The following is an 18,619-nucleotide window of genomic DNA, read 5'->3' on the forward strand; positions in this document are numbered from 1 at the left end:
GCCAAAATATGTCAGATGTCATGAGGTGAATACTTGTTATTTTCCCTACATCTAAAGCAAACTCATTGAATACTTTAAATGTTATTTCTAAAGCATCTTCAATTTATAATTACAAAAGTGTCTGTGCTTTGCCAGTTCTCTAGAGAAAGATCTTCTATTGGCTATGTAGAAAGGAATTTAAAAGGGCATCGAAATGTTAGACTTCTCACCAAATATAAATATAACCTCGTTTAATTAGGGAAACAGTTTGAGATATGCGCCTTGGAAGTAGAGAAGTGCAGGGGTTTTAAAATACCAGAAAAAAATGAGTAACATTATAAAACGTTTAACTCAAAATCAGAACAGTTCTTTAATAATTGCAAATGAACTTTTTACAATACCAATTTTCTAACTTTCTGGGCACACTTCCTGTTAAACACTTGAGTGTCCTCTGTGAGTTACAAAGAGTAAGTTTTCTGTGTTACACAGCTAAAAAAACCTGGACATTCTTAATAACTTGGCATCACATCCTTTTTTAAAAAACAGATCACACAATAATTTAGACAGCATTTATAGCATTATAAAACCAGAATCCCCCTCTTTAATCACTCACAAGAACAGCCATTAAGAATACAACAGCTTTAGGAATACAAATAATGAGGATGTAAAACTATCTGTGCAAAACTGCATTATTTTTACTGTCTAAAATTTCAGGGAAGTAACACCGCCAAAAGCAGAGAGAGGATAACAAAGACAAACAGTCATGAAAGTAATGCTACCTTAGATTTTCAAACAGGAATTACATTATGAAGTAAATATTAGGTAAAGAAAAAAAATTCTGATGGCACCTTGAACAACAATGACAAGTGTCCTGGAAACCGCAGCTGAACAAGAACTGATACAGGTTCATGTTAAAGTCTCTTTCAGGAATAGCGATTGATTTGGGGGTATCAACTCTAGCATTTCTTTCCATGCAAAAATCTATCCTTCCAACATCTTTGCTTTGCGGGCTACTAATGCATTTAAGAATGAGCAGTCTTTTGAGGAGTGTGCTTTCTTCCATGCATCTGAAATCTTTAAAACAGCTGGATCATTGATTCCCTGGATTTCCCTACTCCAATCCATTTAACTGCAGAAGAGAAAAGCAAACTTTTATTATAAGTAATACAAAGCAAGATCGGATTGTATCTTAAGATAAGATACAAACTTATCTTCTTAAGCGCTTAAGATCTTAAGTACCATAGTCTGAAGAAAAACACAGCATATACTATTAGTACGTTAAGAAATGGTAACTACGTCTATTGTTCTCAAAGTAAGAATGCATTGGTAACTTAGAAAAGCAGCAACAGTCTTAAGCTGCCATAATAAATGAACCAGTTTTCCAGACCATAGGAAAAAAGATACAGAGAAACTGTTAGAAAAGTAAAGATTTGCATCATGTCCTAATTCCCAGTTTTGGATGGAACCACAGGATCATCTTCACTAGGGAGCATAAGAGAAATTTGTTAGTTTAGGACCTCTTAGCGTCACATATATTTAATCACATTAATATACCAATAGTCCCACTGACTTTACAATGGCAGCAGAACTAAAACCCTATTATAACCAATCTGAAAAACACATAAGCAAGTTATAAAAATCTCAGTTGAACAAGAACTATACTATAAGCCAAAGAAAGAACGGATATTAAAACTTTTGAAAATTTTCAATTCAACAGCTAAATAGATAAAAAGAAGTAAAACAATAATTACAAGTATCACCAGGTACATCAGAATAAGCACAGCTACAAACTAGTTTTCAATATTTTGAATGTTCATTAAGGCAAAGTACAAGACAGGTTTCATGGAGCAGGAAAAAAACCAAAACAACAAGTTCCGTTTTACTTACCAGGAACACCCAACTCCATTTCTATAAAGCGAACATAATTTTGTGCATTTACAGGCAGTTCATCAAACGTCCTTGCATTTGATATGTCTGTATCCCATCCTGGGAGTGTCTCATACTGAACCTCTACTTTATTTAAGACTTCCTGGTTGGCTGAGAAGCAAACAGGAACAAAAATATTATGTCTACAAAGGTTATATATTCCCTACCACGAAACACATAACTGTAAAGCTTTTTATTCTTTTCTTATACAAAGAGGTTTACTCATAAGATAATACCAGCACTGAAGGTGGTGAAGTGTCTTTTTTTGTTCATATAAGCAGAGAAAAAACCCCATCCAGTAACTATCAGGACTTAGACTTCAGGAATTCCAGTACTCACAGTCACATGCATGTATTTTGTTTAAACTACAATCTTTTCAGTTCAGAAAACAACTTTTCAGGAAAAGTAATTCCCCAAAATGTTGACTTTGTTTTGCTGAACTAATACTAAGATCCAACTCCCCCTTCACGAGGGAATTTGGTGATGTGAAAGCAAAATTGGGCATCAGCTTGTAAGTATCAGGCAGTTAAAACATATTTTAAAATGGCATAGGAGTGTACTTTTTACCAAACATAGTCATAAGACGTAGTTTATACATAATAGACTTCTGATGCCCACAGACCCTTTGCCCCATAACTCTGCAATGAATTTGTCAACCAGTGTGGAGTCCCACATAATGTATGAAGAGTAACTGTTCCAATTACTTCTCAGAATAGAAGCAATGAATATATTCCATTTTGTCCTTCATTTAGTAACTTGCTACAATGTTGTCCATTAACTCTGAATCCTGTGATGATTTTGAGTACCGGAAAAGATGCTAAGCACATTGTTCTGGAATGGAATCATTCCAGTAACTATCTGAACATTAGTCTTGGAATAGGCAGCGAAACAAAAGCCTTAAGCCTGAAAATGGTCAAAATACATTGATAAAAAAAATGGGAGGTGTCAGACATTCTTGCCTTCCTGAAAAAGACGGGGTTCTGCCAAAGGCACTGCAATTAATGTTACGGAGGCTCCGTGTCTCAGATCAAGTCACTCCTGTAAAGACAGCTATTCAACCTGGGAAAGGGTTTTAGGTGCAAGAGGCACAGTAGAGGTGCAAATACAAAACCATAGCTAATCCCCTCCAGCATGTGTGTAGCAAACAAACTCAGGCTCAGCATACTGAATAATTTGTCCCGGTGCAGGTAAGAGTTCAATAGCGGCAACGTTGTAAGGACAGTCTTTATGAACTAGGCATTTTGAGTAAGGGTGAAAGAGGACTATGCTCTACTGACTTCAAAGCCTACAACAGTGAAGAAATGCACAATTTTTGGACTGAGGTGTTCACAGGTTCAGGCAAATGATCCTGAATCAATACTTGTTGTAATCAGGACAAAGAGACAGGCACATTAAGGATGTTGGGTTGCAGAAGCCAAGGATAAGCACTTTCTTTAATGTCATCAGCAGTAACAACTGAGGTGGTGTCTGCTGTCCAGGTGATCTGTAAAATAGAATAGCTATATTCAAAGTGCAAACCCACAAACTAATCTCCAGGCATGGCAGATGATCTAGAATAAGACACTAACCTCCATCTTTCTGAAGAGGTAAAGTGACTGAACACCTAATCTGGGAGGTCCACAGGCATTTTTACTTTGAAGTCTCTCTGATGAGGCTAGCTGGGAGAAAGCTGAAAGCACTTAAAACTGAATGGTCTAATCTTGCCTACAATCTTCCATTATTCTGTATTAGTTCAATTCCTTACTTCCTCAAAAGAGAGGAATAAAAAGAAGGGATACATTTCTTGATGTTTCAAATAATTCTCTCATTTTGCTCCAGCAGGTGTGATAAAAGATGATGTGTGGTAAAGATAAGCCATAAACTGAGCTCAGTGTAGTCACAGATGTAGTCACCATCTAGATTTCTCTCAGCTCTTCCTTTAGGTGATTTATCTTTTAGGCTTTCTGGAATATTTCTTATTAACAGCTGAATTAGATAAGCATTAGAATTAGAGAGCAGATATAATGATATCTGGTAGTCTGGTACTATAATTTGGAGAGGGAATGATGTGATGTTACTTCCAACTCAAAAAGAATAGCTGAAATCTGGGATCTTGGCACCACTGTAAGAGAAAGATCCTCCAGCAATTTCCAGAAACTGAACATAAAAACAGTCATATAGGTCAGACCAAAGGTGCATCTAGCACAGTGTCCTAGCTCTTTAATCTACAGTAGATGCCCAGGGAAAGAGCACAAGAAAAAAAAAGCAAGCATGAAGTGAAGCTTCTCCAAAATAATCTCCTGATTTCCTAAGGATCTGTGTTTTCAAAGTCTCCTGAGCTAAAGGTTGTGTCTGCCTCTGCTGAGATCAACCAACGCCTGAACTTGGACAGGAGGCACTAGCAGGACTAGACTGCAGCTTTCACATTCCTTTTAAACTGATCAGCTTAGAACTAGCAGAGAGTTCTACCTTTCTTTCATAAACTCCTATGACTGAACAGAAATGGAGATACTGGCCAGCTCCATAGCAAAAGACTACAGCCTCAATGATACCAACTGAAGTCAGTTGTAAATTTACAAGACATTTTCAGTTCTTTCTTAACAGGAGATTATGAAATGCCCACAGAAATCTAAGCTAAAAAAACTGAGTGAGACTCATGTGAGACTCATATGATTCTCTGATCCAGCTGGAAAAAGGAACAATATATGAAATATGGCATGCTTTTTCTGAGATGGTGGGCACTGTGTGTGCTTTTAATTTAGAGACAGTCATTTCACAAGAAGGGTAAATCACTAACATCTCCAAGAGAGTGGGAGGGTAGGGAGGGGAGAGAGAAAGAAATACCCTGCCAGTGAGAGATTCCCAGACTAGATTCTCTTCTAAATTAAATTCAAAATGTCAAAGTGGCAAGTTTTAAAAAAATAAATTATACAAGTGCACAGCATGCAGAGATGTAGACATTGGAAATAATCTAACGGTCTGCAAAACACAAAGCGGGAAGAAAGTTACCTTTTGTTTTTTTATGCCAGAGGCAGGGGTAATAAGTAACCTGCAGCATATGTGCTGAAAATGTTGCCAAACGTTGAGGACTATAGCAAAGAGAGAGGTGTGGGACACAGAGGCACTGTGAGAGACAGCATCCTCCAGCTTACCGGAAGTTCAGCTCAAACTCCTTCCTGACACTTAAGGAAGACAGCATGTCAACAGCAAAGACAACAGCTTCTACTAAATTTCTGCCAGAATTCTTAATTGTTCATACAGTAAAGAAAAATACAGTTAGGCAGGTGAGCCACGTTGTGCTACTAGGACCAAAGGCCAGCTACCTGTTACCTGGGCATATACAGGAAACAAAGTCTGCCCTCAGGAGTTGTAACAAGATTCTGGTCCCATCTGAGAGACACAATGACTGGGAAAAAAAAAAGTAATCACTGAAGTCTTAGTACTGGAAAACATGGCCACCTGTTTATGTCATCTTTAATGACAGACTGCCAGAGAAGGTCCTTCTGGCTTGAGCACAAGACAGTCCAAATAGCTCCCCGGTTAGATGACAGGGCTACAGATGAAGCATTTACTGAGTAGTTCTCAATTCAGACGTGCAATCTCCATTATGTTCAAAGGCCATCTAAAGTACACAAAAATTTCCTTAATATTTTGATAAGGGTATCAATCAGGGAATATCTTGAATCTTAAAAAGGGAAAAGCATTCCCTAGTTTAGTGCAAGATGAGTACTACATTTCCTGAATAAAAGTGCATGCCATGTCACTCAGTATGCATTCAGATTGTAACTGGCACTTCTGTTTGAAGATACTGGAGGGCAAATCAATTAGAGAACTCCCCCCAGCACATAGAGAAACAGACGATTTTTTGTTAATTCCTTATGAGTTTCCCTAACAGATATGTGCTATTTTCAAGGACTACTGGCAGATCATCGCTTATTCCTTTACACATAATTACATCTTTATACTACATAAATCCTGCTGTGAGTTGTATCTGATTACTATAGTTGATCTCCTCACCCACAAAAAGTTCTCTGCTGATGATATCATATGAAAAATTGTAACCTGTGACCAGCCTCAAACCCTGAGGTAGCAATTAGAATGGAAACGGGCACCTATGCGCACATTAGAAAATCAGAAAGCCCAATCTTTAGTACTGGATAATGTTCTTACTTTTTCTGGAGTATCTCTACTATAGCAAACTGATAAAGATGCATTATCCATGAAAATAATGTTTTGTGATATTTGAATATTTTAACATGCAAATACATTTTGCAGATAAAAATGATCACTAAAATGACCACTGTCCTCCTCAGGAGCTACAGTTACTATCAATGCTAAGCTGATGTAAGTTGCTCCTGCATTAGAAAATAGTCTTGCTTTCACCTAGACTAATTGCTCGTTTCCTCCCCCACCCCTTCTCCCTCTTTTCCATTGCGTAGGTGTGACACGTTTTTGGCTGCTCTGTGAACCATTAAAGGGAACTGAACTGTTAAGAAAAATAACACAGGGAGAGAAAAACCTGGCTTTTCAACTGGATCAGTTCTCTCATGTGGTTCACCACATACTTAAATGAAGACTTGTCCTGCTAGAAGAGGGGATGAATACAGCAGTGGGAATAAGTCAGTGGGTTTAGAGTGTGAAACGAGCTTCCAATTTAGCTTGAAGGTAATGCAGGCTGTATTAAAGGAAAGGGATAACATCAGTGACAACATTTACATTTAAGAAGCTTTATATAGCACTTCGCATCTTTCTAGTAGACAAATGACAGTATTTGGTATACGTGTCTTTAGGGTGCAGGCACATGTGTGGTACAGGGTGTGTCTGGTGCATCTGGGAAGACATTAATGGCTTGATGCTGAAGTAACACATCCCTGTCATAAATTTTACAAGTAAAAGTCAAATGCATTTAAGTATCAGATTACATTTCACCAAAATCTAAAACTGTTAAACAAGCAGCCTTACCAGGAAAATGAGGTATGATTTCACCATCTAGTCTGTATGCAACACCAACTTTGATTTCTGGAAACACATCCAAGATATCCAATTTGGTAAGTGCCAATCTATAAAGAAACATTACTCTGGTTAAACAAGTTCAACGGCTCTCAACTCTCATCACGTTGGAAAAATACCAAAAGAAAAACTGATTCCTGCACATTGCAATTAATTGTCTTTCCTTCAAAAAAATAGCTTGTATGGCACTAATCTATTCACCTGGTGTGACTTTAAAAAAAAAAAAAAAAAAGAAGAAAACTTAAAAGGGCCTTTTTCTTGCATCCCTCGATCTAATACTATAAGAAAATAAGAAAACAGCAAAATTCAAAGAACAGGTATTCTCCAATTAAAGTGACTGGTCTATAGCTTTAAGTGTTAGAATTTTAATTGGTCAGGGCACTGCCAAAATACTTTATGACCACTCATTTGAGATGGTTCCATAGCATGATGCCTGTTGCTGTCTGTTCCTGTCCCCTGCCAAATGTTCTTGTCCTACAGTGAGGGCAGCAAAATAATCAAACACTGGCTCTGTAAATACCTGGCTGCATCCTACTTTAAATAAAAAACACAAAGGACAAGAAAACCAGGAAAATTTAAGCAAAGCATGTATTTATACAGTTTGATGTACTAGAATTTTTATACCAGTTTTGTTTCAAAAACCTATTTTTCATTTTAATTAAAATCCCAAGTCATATGCGAATTTTCTACATTTACACATACTGCTGAAGATACTGACGGGTTCCCATCTGTCTTATTTTGAAAACAAACTAACAAAACAAAAGCCCCCAAACTATATCAGGTTTTAAGGCCCTTGTAATACATTTGATTTGGTTTGGGTTTGGTGGGATGGCAGGGGTTGGGGATGCTTGAAGCATGAAGTACTAACATACATAAGTGCTTCTTGGATAATTTTAAATGAGAAATAATGATGTGCTACAGGTAAAGGAAAGAAAAATTTACAAGTATGAAAATGTCAAATAGAAAAGCATTTAACGCTAGGAAAAATGAGGGACAGTTAATTTATCAAAATATCAAAACAATCAACAAATCAACACTAACAGTCTGAATGTTACTAACTAGTATATGTACAATTTACAGTAATCCGTAGCATTTCACAATTTTATGTCAAGTTGCCAGCAAAGCTGTCAAAATAACTCACGCAGTAAATCCATTAATCATGTAGGCATATCGGAGTAACACAAGGTCCAGCCAGCCACATCTTCTCTTTCTACCAGTGGTAACACCAAACTCTTTACCTCTTGTTTGCAGCAATTCTCCAATTTCCTAGCAAAGAGTAATACTACTACATGAGCCTTTTTTTTTTTATTTGCAATACACAATGCAGGTGTATATTTAACAACATTTTACAATATTGTAAATTACCTTAAAAGTTCTTCCCCCAATTTTTCACAAAGTTGTCCATTGGGATGAAAATAGAAATACAAAATGCTATTTCTAATTAAAGAGAACACTATTTAAGCAAATCTCTCAAAATTTGTTCCTGCTCTAGCCTTATATTCCACAAGAAGGTCTGAGAAACTGACAATCAGATTTGGCAGTCCTGTAAGCTCAGTCTAGAATCAGAAGAATGAGACATCCAAACACACTGTCATCTACTTGCATTTAACCAGTAACACTGATTTAACATAAGACAGACACACCAAGTTATTTCACCCAGTTACAGGTCACATCTAGGGCTGATAATACTCACATTATTTTGTTCTGTAGGAAAGGCACCAATTCCAACTCTCGTTGTATATGCTTTCACAACTCCATACACTTCCCCAACGTTCTGCGGTGGCATACCCAGACCTGTACACACACCTCCAACTGTGCAGTTTGATGAAGTCACAAAAGGATATGTGCCTATTAAAAAAACCTGGGTTTAAAAACTTATTAAAACACTGGTTTTAAACTATTTAAAAAAAAATATACATAACCTGGTGAGGAATAGTACTTGCATTGCACTCACCTAGGTTTTACAACACTAAAAAAACAAACCAAAACACACAGTACATGTATTTTGCAGTAAGAACATATTTAATGAGCTCTTAGCTTTGTATGTACATTGTCTGATCCTGAAAAAGGTAGAAATCTTACCACTTACTTCAACTGGTACAGAGGCAAAAGTTGACTACATAACAATTCTGAATGATCATACAAGTAAAAAATTGGAATAAGACACCAGAAAACCATGCCTTGCTGTCTTACATAAAATATACTCACTAATAGAACAATGTGAAAATTTGAAAAGAGACTCTTAAGAAAATGGTATTAAAAGGTTAGAAAATACAGGTTTACTATTTTTGATTTTGGGAGAAAAAATAAAATACAAGCTCTACAAACTGGTCAGCACATTCTAAGGATAAGAAATTGCAAAGAAATGTAGAATTCTGGAAAGAATAATTTTGCTTACATAATCAAATGAAGAAGTTTTTCTTTTCTTTAATTTTCTTTAATTGTGGAAAAAAGAAAAGACTCCTGGAATATAGTCTAGTTCATGACTGGTGAGAGTTTGTCTCTAGTTAAATATTCAGCCCTTATTTAAAAAGCAGCCTGGACAGCAAAGATAAAAGAGCTAAACATCTCAAAATCCTTAGGTTTACAATTTTTTTTTTTTTTTTTTAAAGCCAATGGAAGATGAAACAGAGCATGCCAGTCCTTAGTTGATTTGAATTGTGAACAAATGCTTCAGCCACACAGTAACTGCATATAAGCAAGAGACTTCTACCCGTGCTTCAGACTTTTTTTTTTTCTTTTGGTATAAGAGTCAGAGATGGGTAAGAGAGAAACGGCCAAGACAAAAGGAACTGAAAGCAATACAGACAACTTTAAAAAGTCAAAATCCTTCAGAGGCTGTTCAGTGGTTTTGCAGCCTAGCTTCAGGTATCTCCACCTTCTTTTGCTTAACTCAAATCTCTCAAGAGAGACACACAGGCTTACAGGTGATATGTAATAGCAGTGTGCAAGCACTAACTAGCCTTTATCTTTCTTAGGACACAGTAGTTGAGTTTTTCTTTACTGACAAGTAAATATAGCTAGTGGATGTCACACACAGAATCAATGAGACAATTCTTAATCATTTTCAGCTCCCAGCCTGGTATACTGACATTGTTTTATCCTCACACACTGTTTAAAAACACAGAAGACCACACACCCCACACACCTCCACCCCCAGACACACACACACGTGAGCTTCATTACACACTCCAGAAAAGTGGGATGGACTGCAAGGCTGGGATTTACCATCTTCACTGCCAACAGACACACATTCATAAAACTCACTTCAGTATTAAGACCTCTGTGCACCAACACACAGAAAATAGCCTCATTCAGAATGCTCAATAATCAAATTTGGCATGGTCAAACCTTTTGACTAGGACTTGTCTATTGTTACCCCAAGTGTCCAATCCACTAACGGTATCTACCTAAGGAGAGCAGATATTCTCTCTGTGTGTGGGTCTCACAGCACAGGCAGGAGAAAAATTTAAGTGACTTAAACAACTCTGTACATATTATAGACATACCTGATGAGTTTCAGACTATTTGCATTTCCTATACTTACACGAAATCTAAATCCTCACTACTTACAAAAAACAACCCCCCCTAGAGTTTTCTGCAAGTATCTCAGTTTTGCATCAAACATTTCCCTGTGACAAGCATATTTGAAGACTTCTTTCCTCTTTTTTTTTTTTTTGACTTGTTAAAAAAGGAAGTTTCTTCCAATATTCAGATTATCGTGGGAAAACTTGGTGCTTACACTTATAGTGACTAGTCTCAGACATATCTTCCTCTTAAAAGAAGAGGCTTTCAAACTCAGTAAGTCCTTACAGGCTTCAATTTCAGGCTTAAGCATCTTTTCAACAATAAAAATGATGCAGTTACAAGGCTAGCGAGACTGAAGAAAAATGTGACAAAATGCAGGAGCCAAGCATATAGGCTGCTTATGCCTATACAGAGGCATAATAATTTATCTGTCCTTGCAATATAATGATAACAAACACAATAATCTCATTTTAAAAAGCTGCTTCTATCAAGAAGCTTCTAATTTTATTAGCAAAATTACAGTGTTTTAAGAAAAACTGCACCATTTATAATTTCAGATTGATTGGGATAATCATTTCACTCTTGCCTCATTAGCAATCCAGATTCCCAACATCTTTCCTTACATACTGAAACAGTGGAAAACTGTTATATAAAGGGTTTAAAAAAAATGCAAGCTGATACTTCAAAAGTCAACAAGTATTTTGCATATATACTTTGCCTCTCAATGCTCTCAATTTTTCTTCCCAAGTGTTTTCCATAGATGTATACAACTGTGAGTTATTTCATATGAAATTTATAGACACTGAAGTAATAGCTACAATCTATTTAAGAAAACTCACCTGATCTTTACTGTCATTCAAACAATTAATCTTGGGAGAGTCTAAAGCTTTTTGAAGGAATTTAATTTAAAACATCCCCCCCCCCCCCCCCCCAATTATTTGCTAGTCATAGAGAGTACTGCTGTTCTTCCAAAATACAAAAAACACTTCTGCCATAAGAACAGCTAAGCACAGAAGAGTTTATATTTAGCGTTCCTCTTCCACAACATAAGTATACAGCAACGTGTGTCTCAAAAAGGTTATACCTACCAAAATCTATGTCCAGCAGTGCTGCATTTGCACCTTCTACTAAGATCTTCTTTGGTGGTCCATGTAAAGCCTCATACATGAAATAAACACCATCCCTTACCATTGGTTTTATTTTTTCCATGCAGCCCTGAATAATATAAAAGACTATTGTATAGTAAATTTCATTATGATAAAGCCAGCCAGAGTACAAGTGTTATTGCTCCCTCATAACAATGCTCTTATTCCTTTTGAAAAGGAAAGGCAAACATAAAGGAATGCTAAATATCCCATAATATGTGAACAACGGAAGGAAGAACATAAGACTCAGATCTACACAATGACAGGTGTGCTCTTCCTAGGAGGAAAGAAAGAAAAAAAGAGGAGGAAAAGAGGAAAAAAAAAGAAAAAGGAAACAAAAAAGAAATAAAATCCAAACTTTTGAAATGCTTTACAAATATTCAAACTTGAGCATAATCACAATATTTTACTGTATTCAATATTTCGTTTCCAAGTGTTCAAAATTTCTCCCCCAAAACCAGCATGTGCGGGGTTCCACTTCTGGCCACCTGAAGCTAACAAATGCACACAATCGTAAAGTAGCGTTAATCTGTGATATATATACAGGTATGCTTGTAAGAAAAAGTAAAGAGTTATTTATTTGAATTAAGGGTCAAGTGCCTGAACACCACTGAGTAGCTGGATATAAAAAGCCAGTAATGTTCAGATTAGCACTTGGTACACAGCCTTTTTCCCCATGAGAACATATGGAAGTTCTCATTCTAATGATTCACTTCACATGAAATATAACACTTTGTCTTTCAGAATTTAATCAAGTGCATTAGCATAAAACAAACGTTAAGTGCAAGTAATTTTCCTCAAGCTACAAACACATATTATGTTTCCACCCTAACAATGAGTTTCAGATACTCTGTAATCCTAATGTGTATTAAGTAAACTATAAAGCATTATAAAACACTCAGCTGTAACTGATTTTTAAGTCTACATATTGATAAAAATACTACAACTCAACATGTGTACCAGATATTATTTAAAGTAAGACAAACAGAAGTGCTAAGAACTCCCATATACTCCATTCTAGAGCTGGTAAACCAAGTTTAGCAGCAACTAAAGATACAAGAAGAATGATTTCTTTGGCCTGATTTTCTGAAAGAATGAAGCATGTAACGGTACACCCCCTCCCCTGTTCCACACATACATCAATGGTTTTAAACAATTTGTCAAATTTGGTTGAAGTTTTCTAAGGGGTTAAAAAAAAAAAAACCACACCAAAACACACCAAACAAACAAAAAACAACAAATAATCTCATACAGTTAAGTCTCTATAAAATTCATGAACAAAAAGACGGAGTAAGTATAAGACACCCGACAATTTTTTCAAATAAGAACTTGGGTGCACCGCAAAAATCGCACTATTAGGCATAAGAGAATTAATACTAGTGAGAAATCTCAAAACTGCATAATCTTTCCAATTGCAGGGAAAACATCAAATCAGAATTCAAATTTAACCACAAGACTAGCTTGCTGGCAATCAGGCTTCATTAGTTCTGCTGCTATCAACTTACATTTTTCTATGTTGTTAGACAGTATCTTTTTTTCCTTAAGGCTTATTACTTTGAATCATAATTTACTTCAGTTCTTAAGTTTCTGACACAAGGAATTAATATTCTGCTTTACAATGAAACATACCTTCCCCAACTACAGTCTTGGTTTTTTTTCTCCTAGCCAGTATGTTAGAGCAAGTGGAAGTAAAAAATAATTCTCCCTATACAAGCCTTTTTCTTAAAGTTTACAATATTTCTCTTGAAACCAAGTTTTGAAATGCTGCATAAAGCAGGGTCAAAAGTGTCTTTAAGGATGCTAACAGACTCTTTAAAAATTGATACGTACCAATTTCCCATGATATGTGTTATATTTTAACTCCTCACAGAAGCATAGGCGTCAGTCACCAAGAGATTTACGTATCAGTAACTGCACACAGTGATTATATCATTTAACAGACAGAAGCAGGCTTACCTTGAGCTTTTTCAGTTCCCCTTCAATATCTATCTCTAAGGTAGGATATATCGCTTTGTACTGATTGGCTAACACTTTGAACCTGGAAGGCAAAAATGTGTCACTAAGGTTTTTGTTTGTTTGTTTTCCTCCTCATGCCCCCACCAACCTTAGGTTTTACTGGTTACACATCTACAATTATTTGGTGATTACACAACTTTAAACAATAAAATATTTTAATAATTATAAACAGGTAATTAAATAAAATTATAAATAAAATTATTTTCATATTTAAAAATAATTTTAATTTTAAAAAGTAACAGTAACCAGATGTAATTGCTTACACAGGGCACTACCCAGAAACTGAAAACTATGCTTACAACTGTGCATTAAAATACAGAAATTACCTCTCAGAAAATTCATCAAAATCAGAAACAAGATCACACATTCTGAGTCCACTTCGAGCTGCTTTTGAAGAATATACTGGACCAATTCCTTTTTTGGTAGTTCCCAAACTTTCAAAAGATAACAACAGGAGTTATTCTTGATCTAAAACTAAGGTGTTTTTTCTTTAAAGCTAATACATCCTTAGCATAAAATGAAATGCTGTTAATTGCAAGCATTTAGAACCTTGTTTTAAACATTTAAAACACAAGATACTTTTAGTATGTAACTTAGTTTCAGAATATCACTGTTTATAGACATAAATGTATTAGTCTTCTACATACTTCTGTTTTTAAACCAATAACTTTTCATATTTTAGTGAACTCTTACGTATTTATTTGTACGCAATTCCTGACTTTTGTACTTAAGGAACTGAATGCCAAGACAACATCCTTCAGTACTACGAACTGAAACTAACTAAACACCTTCCTAAAAAACTGTCCTGAAGACCTAAAGAAAGTCCTCCCTAAAGCAACGGCACAAACGGTATGGATTTCAAGTTTGTATGCAAGAAATATTTCATTTAATTCTAAATGCCTCAGTTGGACCCAGAAAAACAGAAAACACTGCCAAGCATGTAAGAGTGGCAGTGATACTCAAAATGGTGTAGATTAGAAAGGGTTCAGGAATAGATTTTCCACTGTAGCTGATTCTGAAAACCTAAATTCTTTTTCTTACCGTTACCTACCCACTCTGGCTGAAAAGCCTTTTTCAGCATAAGTCAGTGATATCATAAGATACAACTTGCTTGCACTGACTTTACTGTCAGAGAAGTACAGCTAGTTCAGAAAGTGTCTTCTGGCAGAGTCTTGCTAAATAGCTATCGAAATGCAGCCAAACTGCACTCATCATAGGCAGATCATCAAACATCTTCCCCATTGCTCTCAAAAGATTAAGTAACTTTTTAAGGAGAAGTGAACAGGTGTGCAGCATTTTCAGAAGCGTGCTGTATGTTGCTAAGCTTAGCTTTGCACTTAGTTTTAACTGTTTTGGTTTTTTTTTTCCCCTGAGCAGGCACACAAAGTCTCATCTTCTTAATTTATAAATTTTGCATATGCAGAGCGGCCCAGATTCCTTCAAACTGCCTTGAAGTTACCATACCATAACTCAGTTCCAGAGGGACTCCATTTCAACTAGAAGGTACAGGTCATATCTAAACTTTATGTTAAAGGGTATCAATTGATATGTGAGTGAACTGAAATACAGGTCATAATCAGTACATAATTCATATTAGTTAGGTCATTAGTAGTTTGGAGTAAATTCAACACAATAATTTTGGAAAAAAACCAAATTCTTCCAATTAGACTCAATACTGAGTAATCTCAGGGAGTGATATGTTTGCCTCCAGTCTGAAAAGAAAGACATTCTAATCAACTTTGCATCACACAGTATCATTTAACCAGACCAGGACATTGTGGCTTAAATAATTGACTCTAGCCTCCACCCCTATTCATACCCTCCACAGAGAATTTTTTTAAGGAGGAGCTGGTTCCCATTTATTTTGTTTCATTAAGACATGCCAATTCATAAAAGAGTTCATCTGTGAGAAGACTGTATTTATAGAAGTTAAAACAATTGTATAAGCATAATATACTATATTAGATTACCTTTTCTATAACCTTTCTGCAAGGGAAGCTACATGAGCCTTACTTGTGACTGTTTTTGAGCTACATTTGAACAGATAAAAGCATTCAGTTAAAATAAAAAATAAACTTACTATTTATAATGATCAACTTTGAAGTGTTAGACACAAAAGAATTTTAATACCAAATATGCTATGCAGTCAGATCTACAGTTGGACATGCTAGTAGGCTATTTCAACTCCCCACCCCACCCTCAAACAGGAGACAGTCTTTTGATAATCACTTTACAATAGCCTGTTCTTAGCCAGCCTGTAGCAGTACTTGCTCCACTACAGTCACTTAGATAGTCTTAAAATGTAGGAGGAAATAGATAGCTTAGTATTTTCAATCCATCAGCAGTTTTAACAAGCTTTAAAACTGTATGACTGTTGCAGAATTTCAAGAACCCCACAGAAAGAAGAAATACAGCACTTTTAAGAGTGACGTACATTTTTTAGCTTTGAATGTAACTTTTTTCTGGGTTTCTTTAAAACAAATTAACTGGAGAAAAGTGGTTATTTCTTCATTGGGCTTTCCCTTACAATCTTTAACTAATAAAGTGGTTCCTTCTCACAAGCAGCTGAGTGACTGACAGTGGTTTTAACTGCAAATATTGTCATATAGGAATTTTAGCTTGCGCTCCATAAATATTCAAGAATAGCAGATATACACATACTGGCTCATAAAAAAAATTGTATGTATATTTTTTTCATATACATATGTATGTTCTTCCTGTTTACTTTTTAATTCCTAAAATAACAGGTAACAAGACAGCTGGTACAGCACAGTCAAGTGTGAAAATGACCCAGTGTAAGAATAATTGACAAGTTATCACTCAATAACAACCTGTGTGAAGCAAGATATGCCCAAATCAGACACTCTCTTAAAGGTTACTGTCATGGATGATACCTTTTACAGGTGTCAGTACAGAAGACTGAATTACTTTTCATCCACATAGACAAACTTCCAAGAAGACAGATTAAGTTTACTGGTATCTCAGAAGTCTATAGTGCTGCATAACTTTCCAGCTGTAGACATGTCACAGTTAATTCTGCCTTTTTCTCCATTCCCAAAAACTAGCGAGCTACTTGGAAATCACAAGTTAGAAGCATTGCAGCTAGTTTCTAAAAGTTTCAAAAGCTTCAGAAAGTCAGTAGACACTGTGAACATTTGCATGCACTTCTGACAATGAAGCATCATGAGATACCATGAGAATTAGTCATATCAGACCTTTCAGTTATTTGGAGACGACAAAGCGGTCCTTCAATCTTCATGAACAGAAATATATTTTCACAGAAACAAATAACTCCAATAAACAATTAAAACATTAGGAAACAAGAACCTTTTTTATAAAGCAAATTAGGAACTAGGAACTTTTTCATAAGGCAAAATATCAAGATACAACCCTTCCATTAAGAATTTAACCTTTTGCCAGCCACTGGAGGACAAAAGTATAAGAAATGATGCCTGCATATGCCACATTGAAGAGTTAGAAGGATAATTAATACTTTTTTTAAACTCGATGACAAACAATAACAGAAATCCAATGTATTAAGTCATATGTTTGTACTAAGTCATCCTATGTTTGACAAAATAAAACTACCTACTTCTTTCCTGCTTGTTCTTGCCTCTGTTGTTCTTGGAGGCCATCAGCAGCTTGGTGGAAATCAAATACTAAGAAAATAAAAAATAACTTAGGTAGAAAATTTGTGTGAAACAAATTACTGTATCAGTAATGATTTCTTCAAATCAACTCTAGCCCTGTTTATAAGTGTGGAAAACATAAAAATATACACACTGAAGAGAGGCAAATAAAATGACAAAAGTCTTTTCTCTTTTACAAGTTACATTTTTTCACAGGGAAGAGTTCTGAGGTTTTTCAGAGACTTTTTTTTTTTAAGTGTTTATTTTGTAGAATACTTGCAGACTGTGTATACACCTCCCACAGAATACCTAAGCCATTTCAGCTTTGTAGTGGCCCAAAAGAATGTATGGACAACAAACAAAGAAAACATGCAGTTGAAAAAAATCCTGGAAAACAAGTTATAGTAAAAAACAACATACTTCTGAAATTTAAGGTGGGAACTTTTAAGTAAATATTCTCATTCATTCTGAAGATTTCTTAAATCATTTTATTTTTATGTTTTAGACAACATCTATTAAAATACATTTGGAAATACAAAAGCTCCCACCAACTTCTGTTACGTAAACAGAAGTCATCTTCACAAGACCTTATTATTTTTTTGAAAGCATTACAAATTATTAACGACAAAGATTATGCGAAGTATTCCTTGCACCAATTCTTTGTCTACCATAAAAGCAAAAAAAAAAAAAAAAAAAAAAATCTGACAAGACTCATGTCAAGTACAAACAGTGGTGCAACAGTTTGCAGGTTAACAGAAGCCAGCTTATTTTTCTTAAGTACTATCACCTGAAAGTTAAACAACTAATCTACACATTACACAGGAAAGTCTGAAAACTTGCAAGAAACCGATTCATTTACTAAGTACTCTAGTCTCTCTAGAACAAGTGGTTTTCCTTGTTTGCCTTACCAATTTGTTTTGTGTTTATTTCCATACACCCCCATAATTTAAAGGATTAGATTATCCCCAGCAGCTTGATCCTATTTTTGGTTGATCTTTTGTTACAGACTAATCATTCACAGATCGCCAATATCCATTTTCGAGAAAGCATATTTATCATGGCAACAGATCTCCAGACAGTCATCAAAACTTTCTAAACAGAAGCATTCTGAAAGTTCATTTATGTTAAGAGGTTGAATGATTAGGAGTGACAGTCAATAACTAGACCTTTTTACTCAGGACTTGTTGAGCTATGAAAACTTCACAGTATTGCCATTGCAACATAATCATCACAGAACAGTTTTTCTAATGATCTTGTCATTTCGTAATTCACCTACAGTGTTTCTCCTCTCAGAAAGGATTTTAGTAAAAAAAAAAAAAAAAAAAAAAACAGAAAAAAAACGAACAAACAAAAAGCCACACAACACCAACAACAAACACATCAAAACCAAAAGCAAAAGCAAAACCT

General features: G+C 35.5%; 1 protein-coding gene across 1 annotated transcript in view; it reads right to left on the minus strand.

The window, feature by feature from the left end:
• Nucleotides 1–335: 335 nt before the first annotated feature.
• ADSS2 (adenylosuccinate synthase 2) overlaps nt 336–18,619 on the minus strand; it is a 39,646-nt gene continuing 21,362 nt past the window's right edge. Inside the window, exons 5-13 of the mRNA XM_075496025.1 lie at nt 17,176–17,242; nt 13,910–14,017; nt 13,524–13,605; nt 11,511–11,637; nt 8,588–8,742; nt 8,036–8,160; nt 6,847–6,944; nt 1,867–2,016; nt 336–1,108 (exon numbers count right to left, since the gene is read on the minus strand). Coding sequence (XP_075352140.1) covers nt 1,056–1,108; nt 1,867–2,016; nt 6,847–6,944; nt 8,036–8,160; nt 8,588–8,742; nt 11,511–11,637; nt 13,524–13,605; nt 13,910–14,017; nt 17,176–17,242 — 965 coding nt within the window. The 3' untranslated portion in view covers nt 336–1,055. The remainder of the gene's footprint in view (nt 1,109–1,866; nt 2,017–6,846; nt 6,945–8,035; nt 8,161–8,587; nt 8,743–11,510; nt 11,638–13,523; nt 13,606–13,909; nt 14,018–17,175; nt 17,243–18,619) is intronic.

The sequence above is a fragment of the Mycteria americana genome, chromosome 3 (assembly GCF_035582795.1).
Source record: "Mycteria americana isolate JAX WOST 10 ecotype Jacksonville Zoo and Gardens chromosome 3, USCA_MyAme_1.0, whole genome shotgun sequence".
Classification (NCBI taxonomy): Eukaryota; Metazoa; Chordata; class Aves; order Ciconiiformes; family Ciconiidae; genus Mycteria; species Mycteria americana.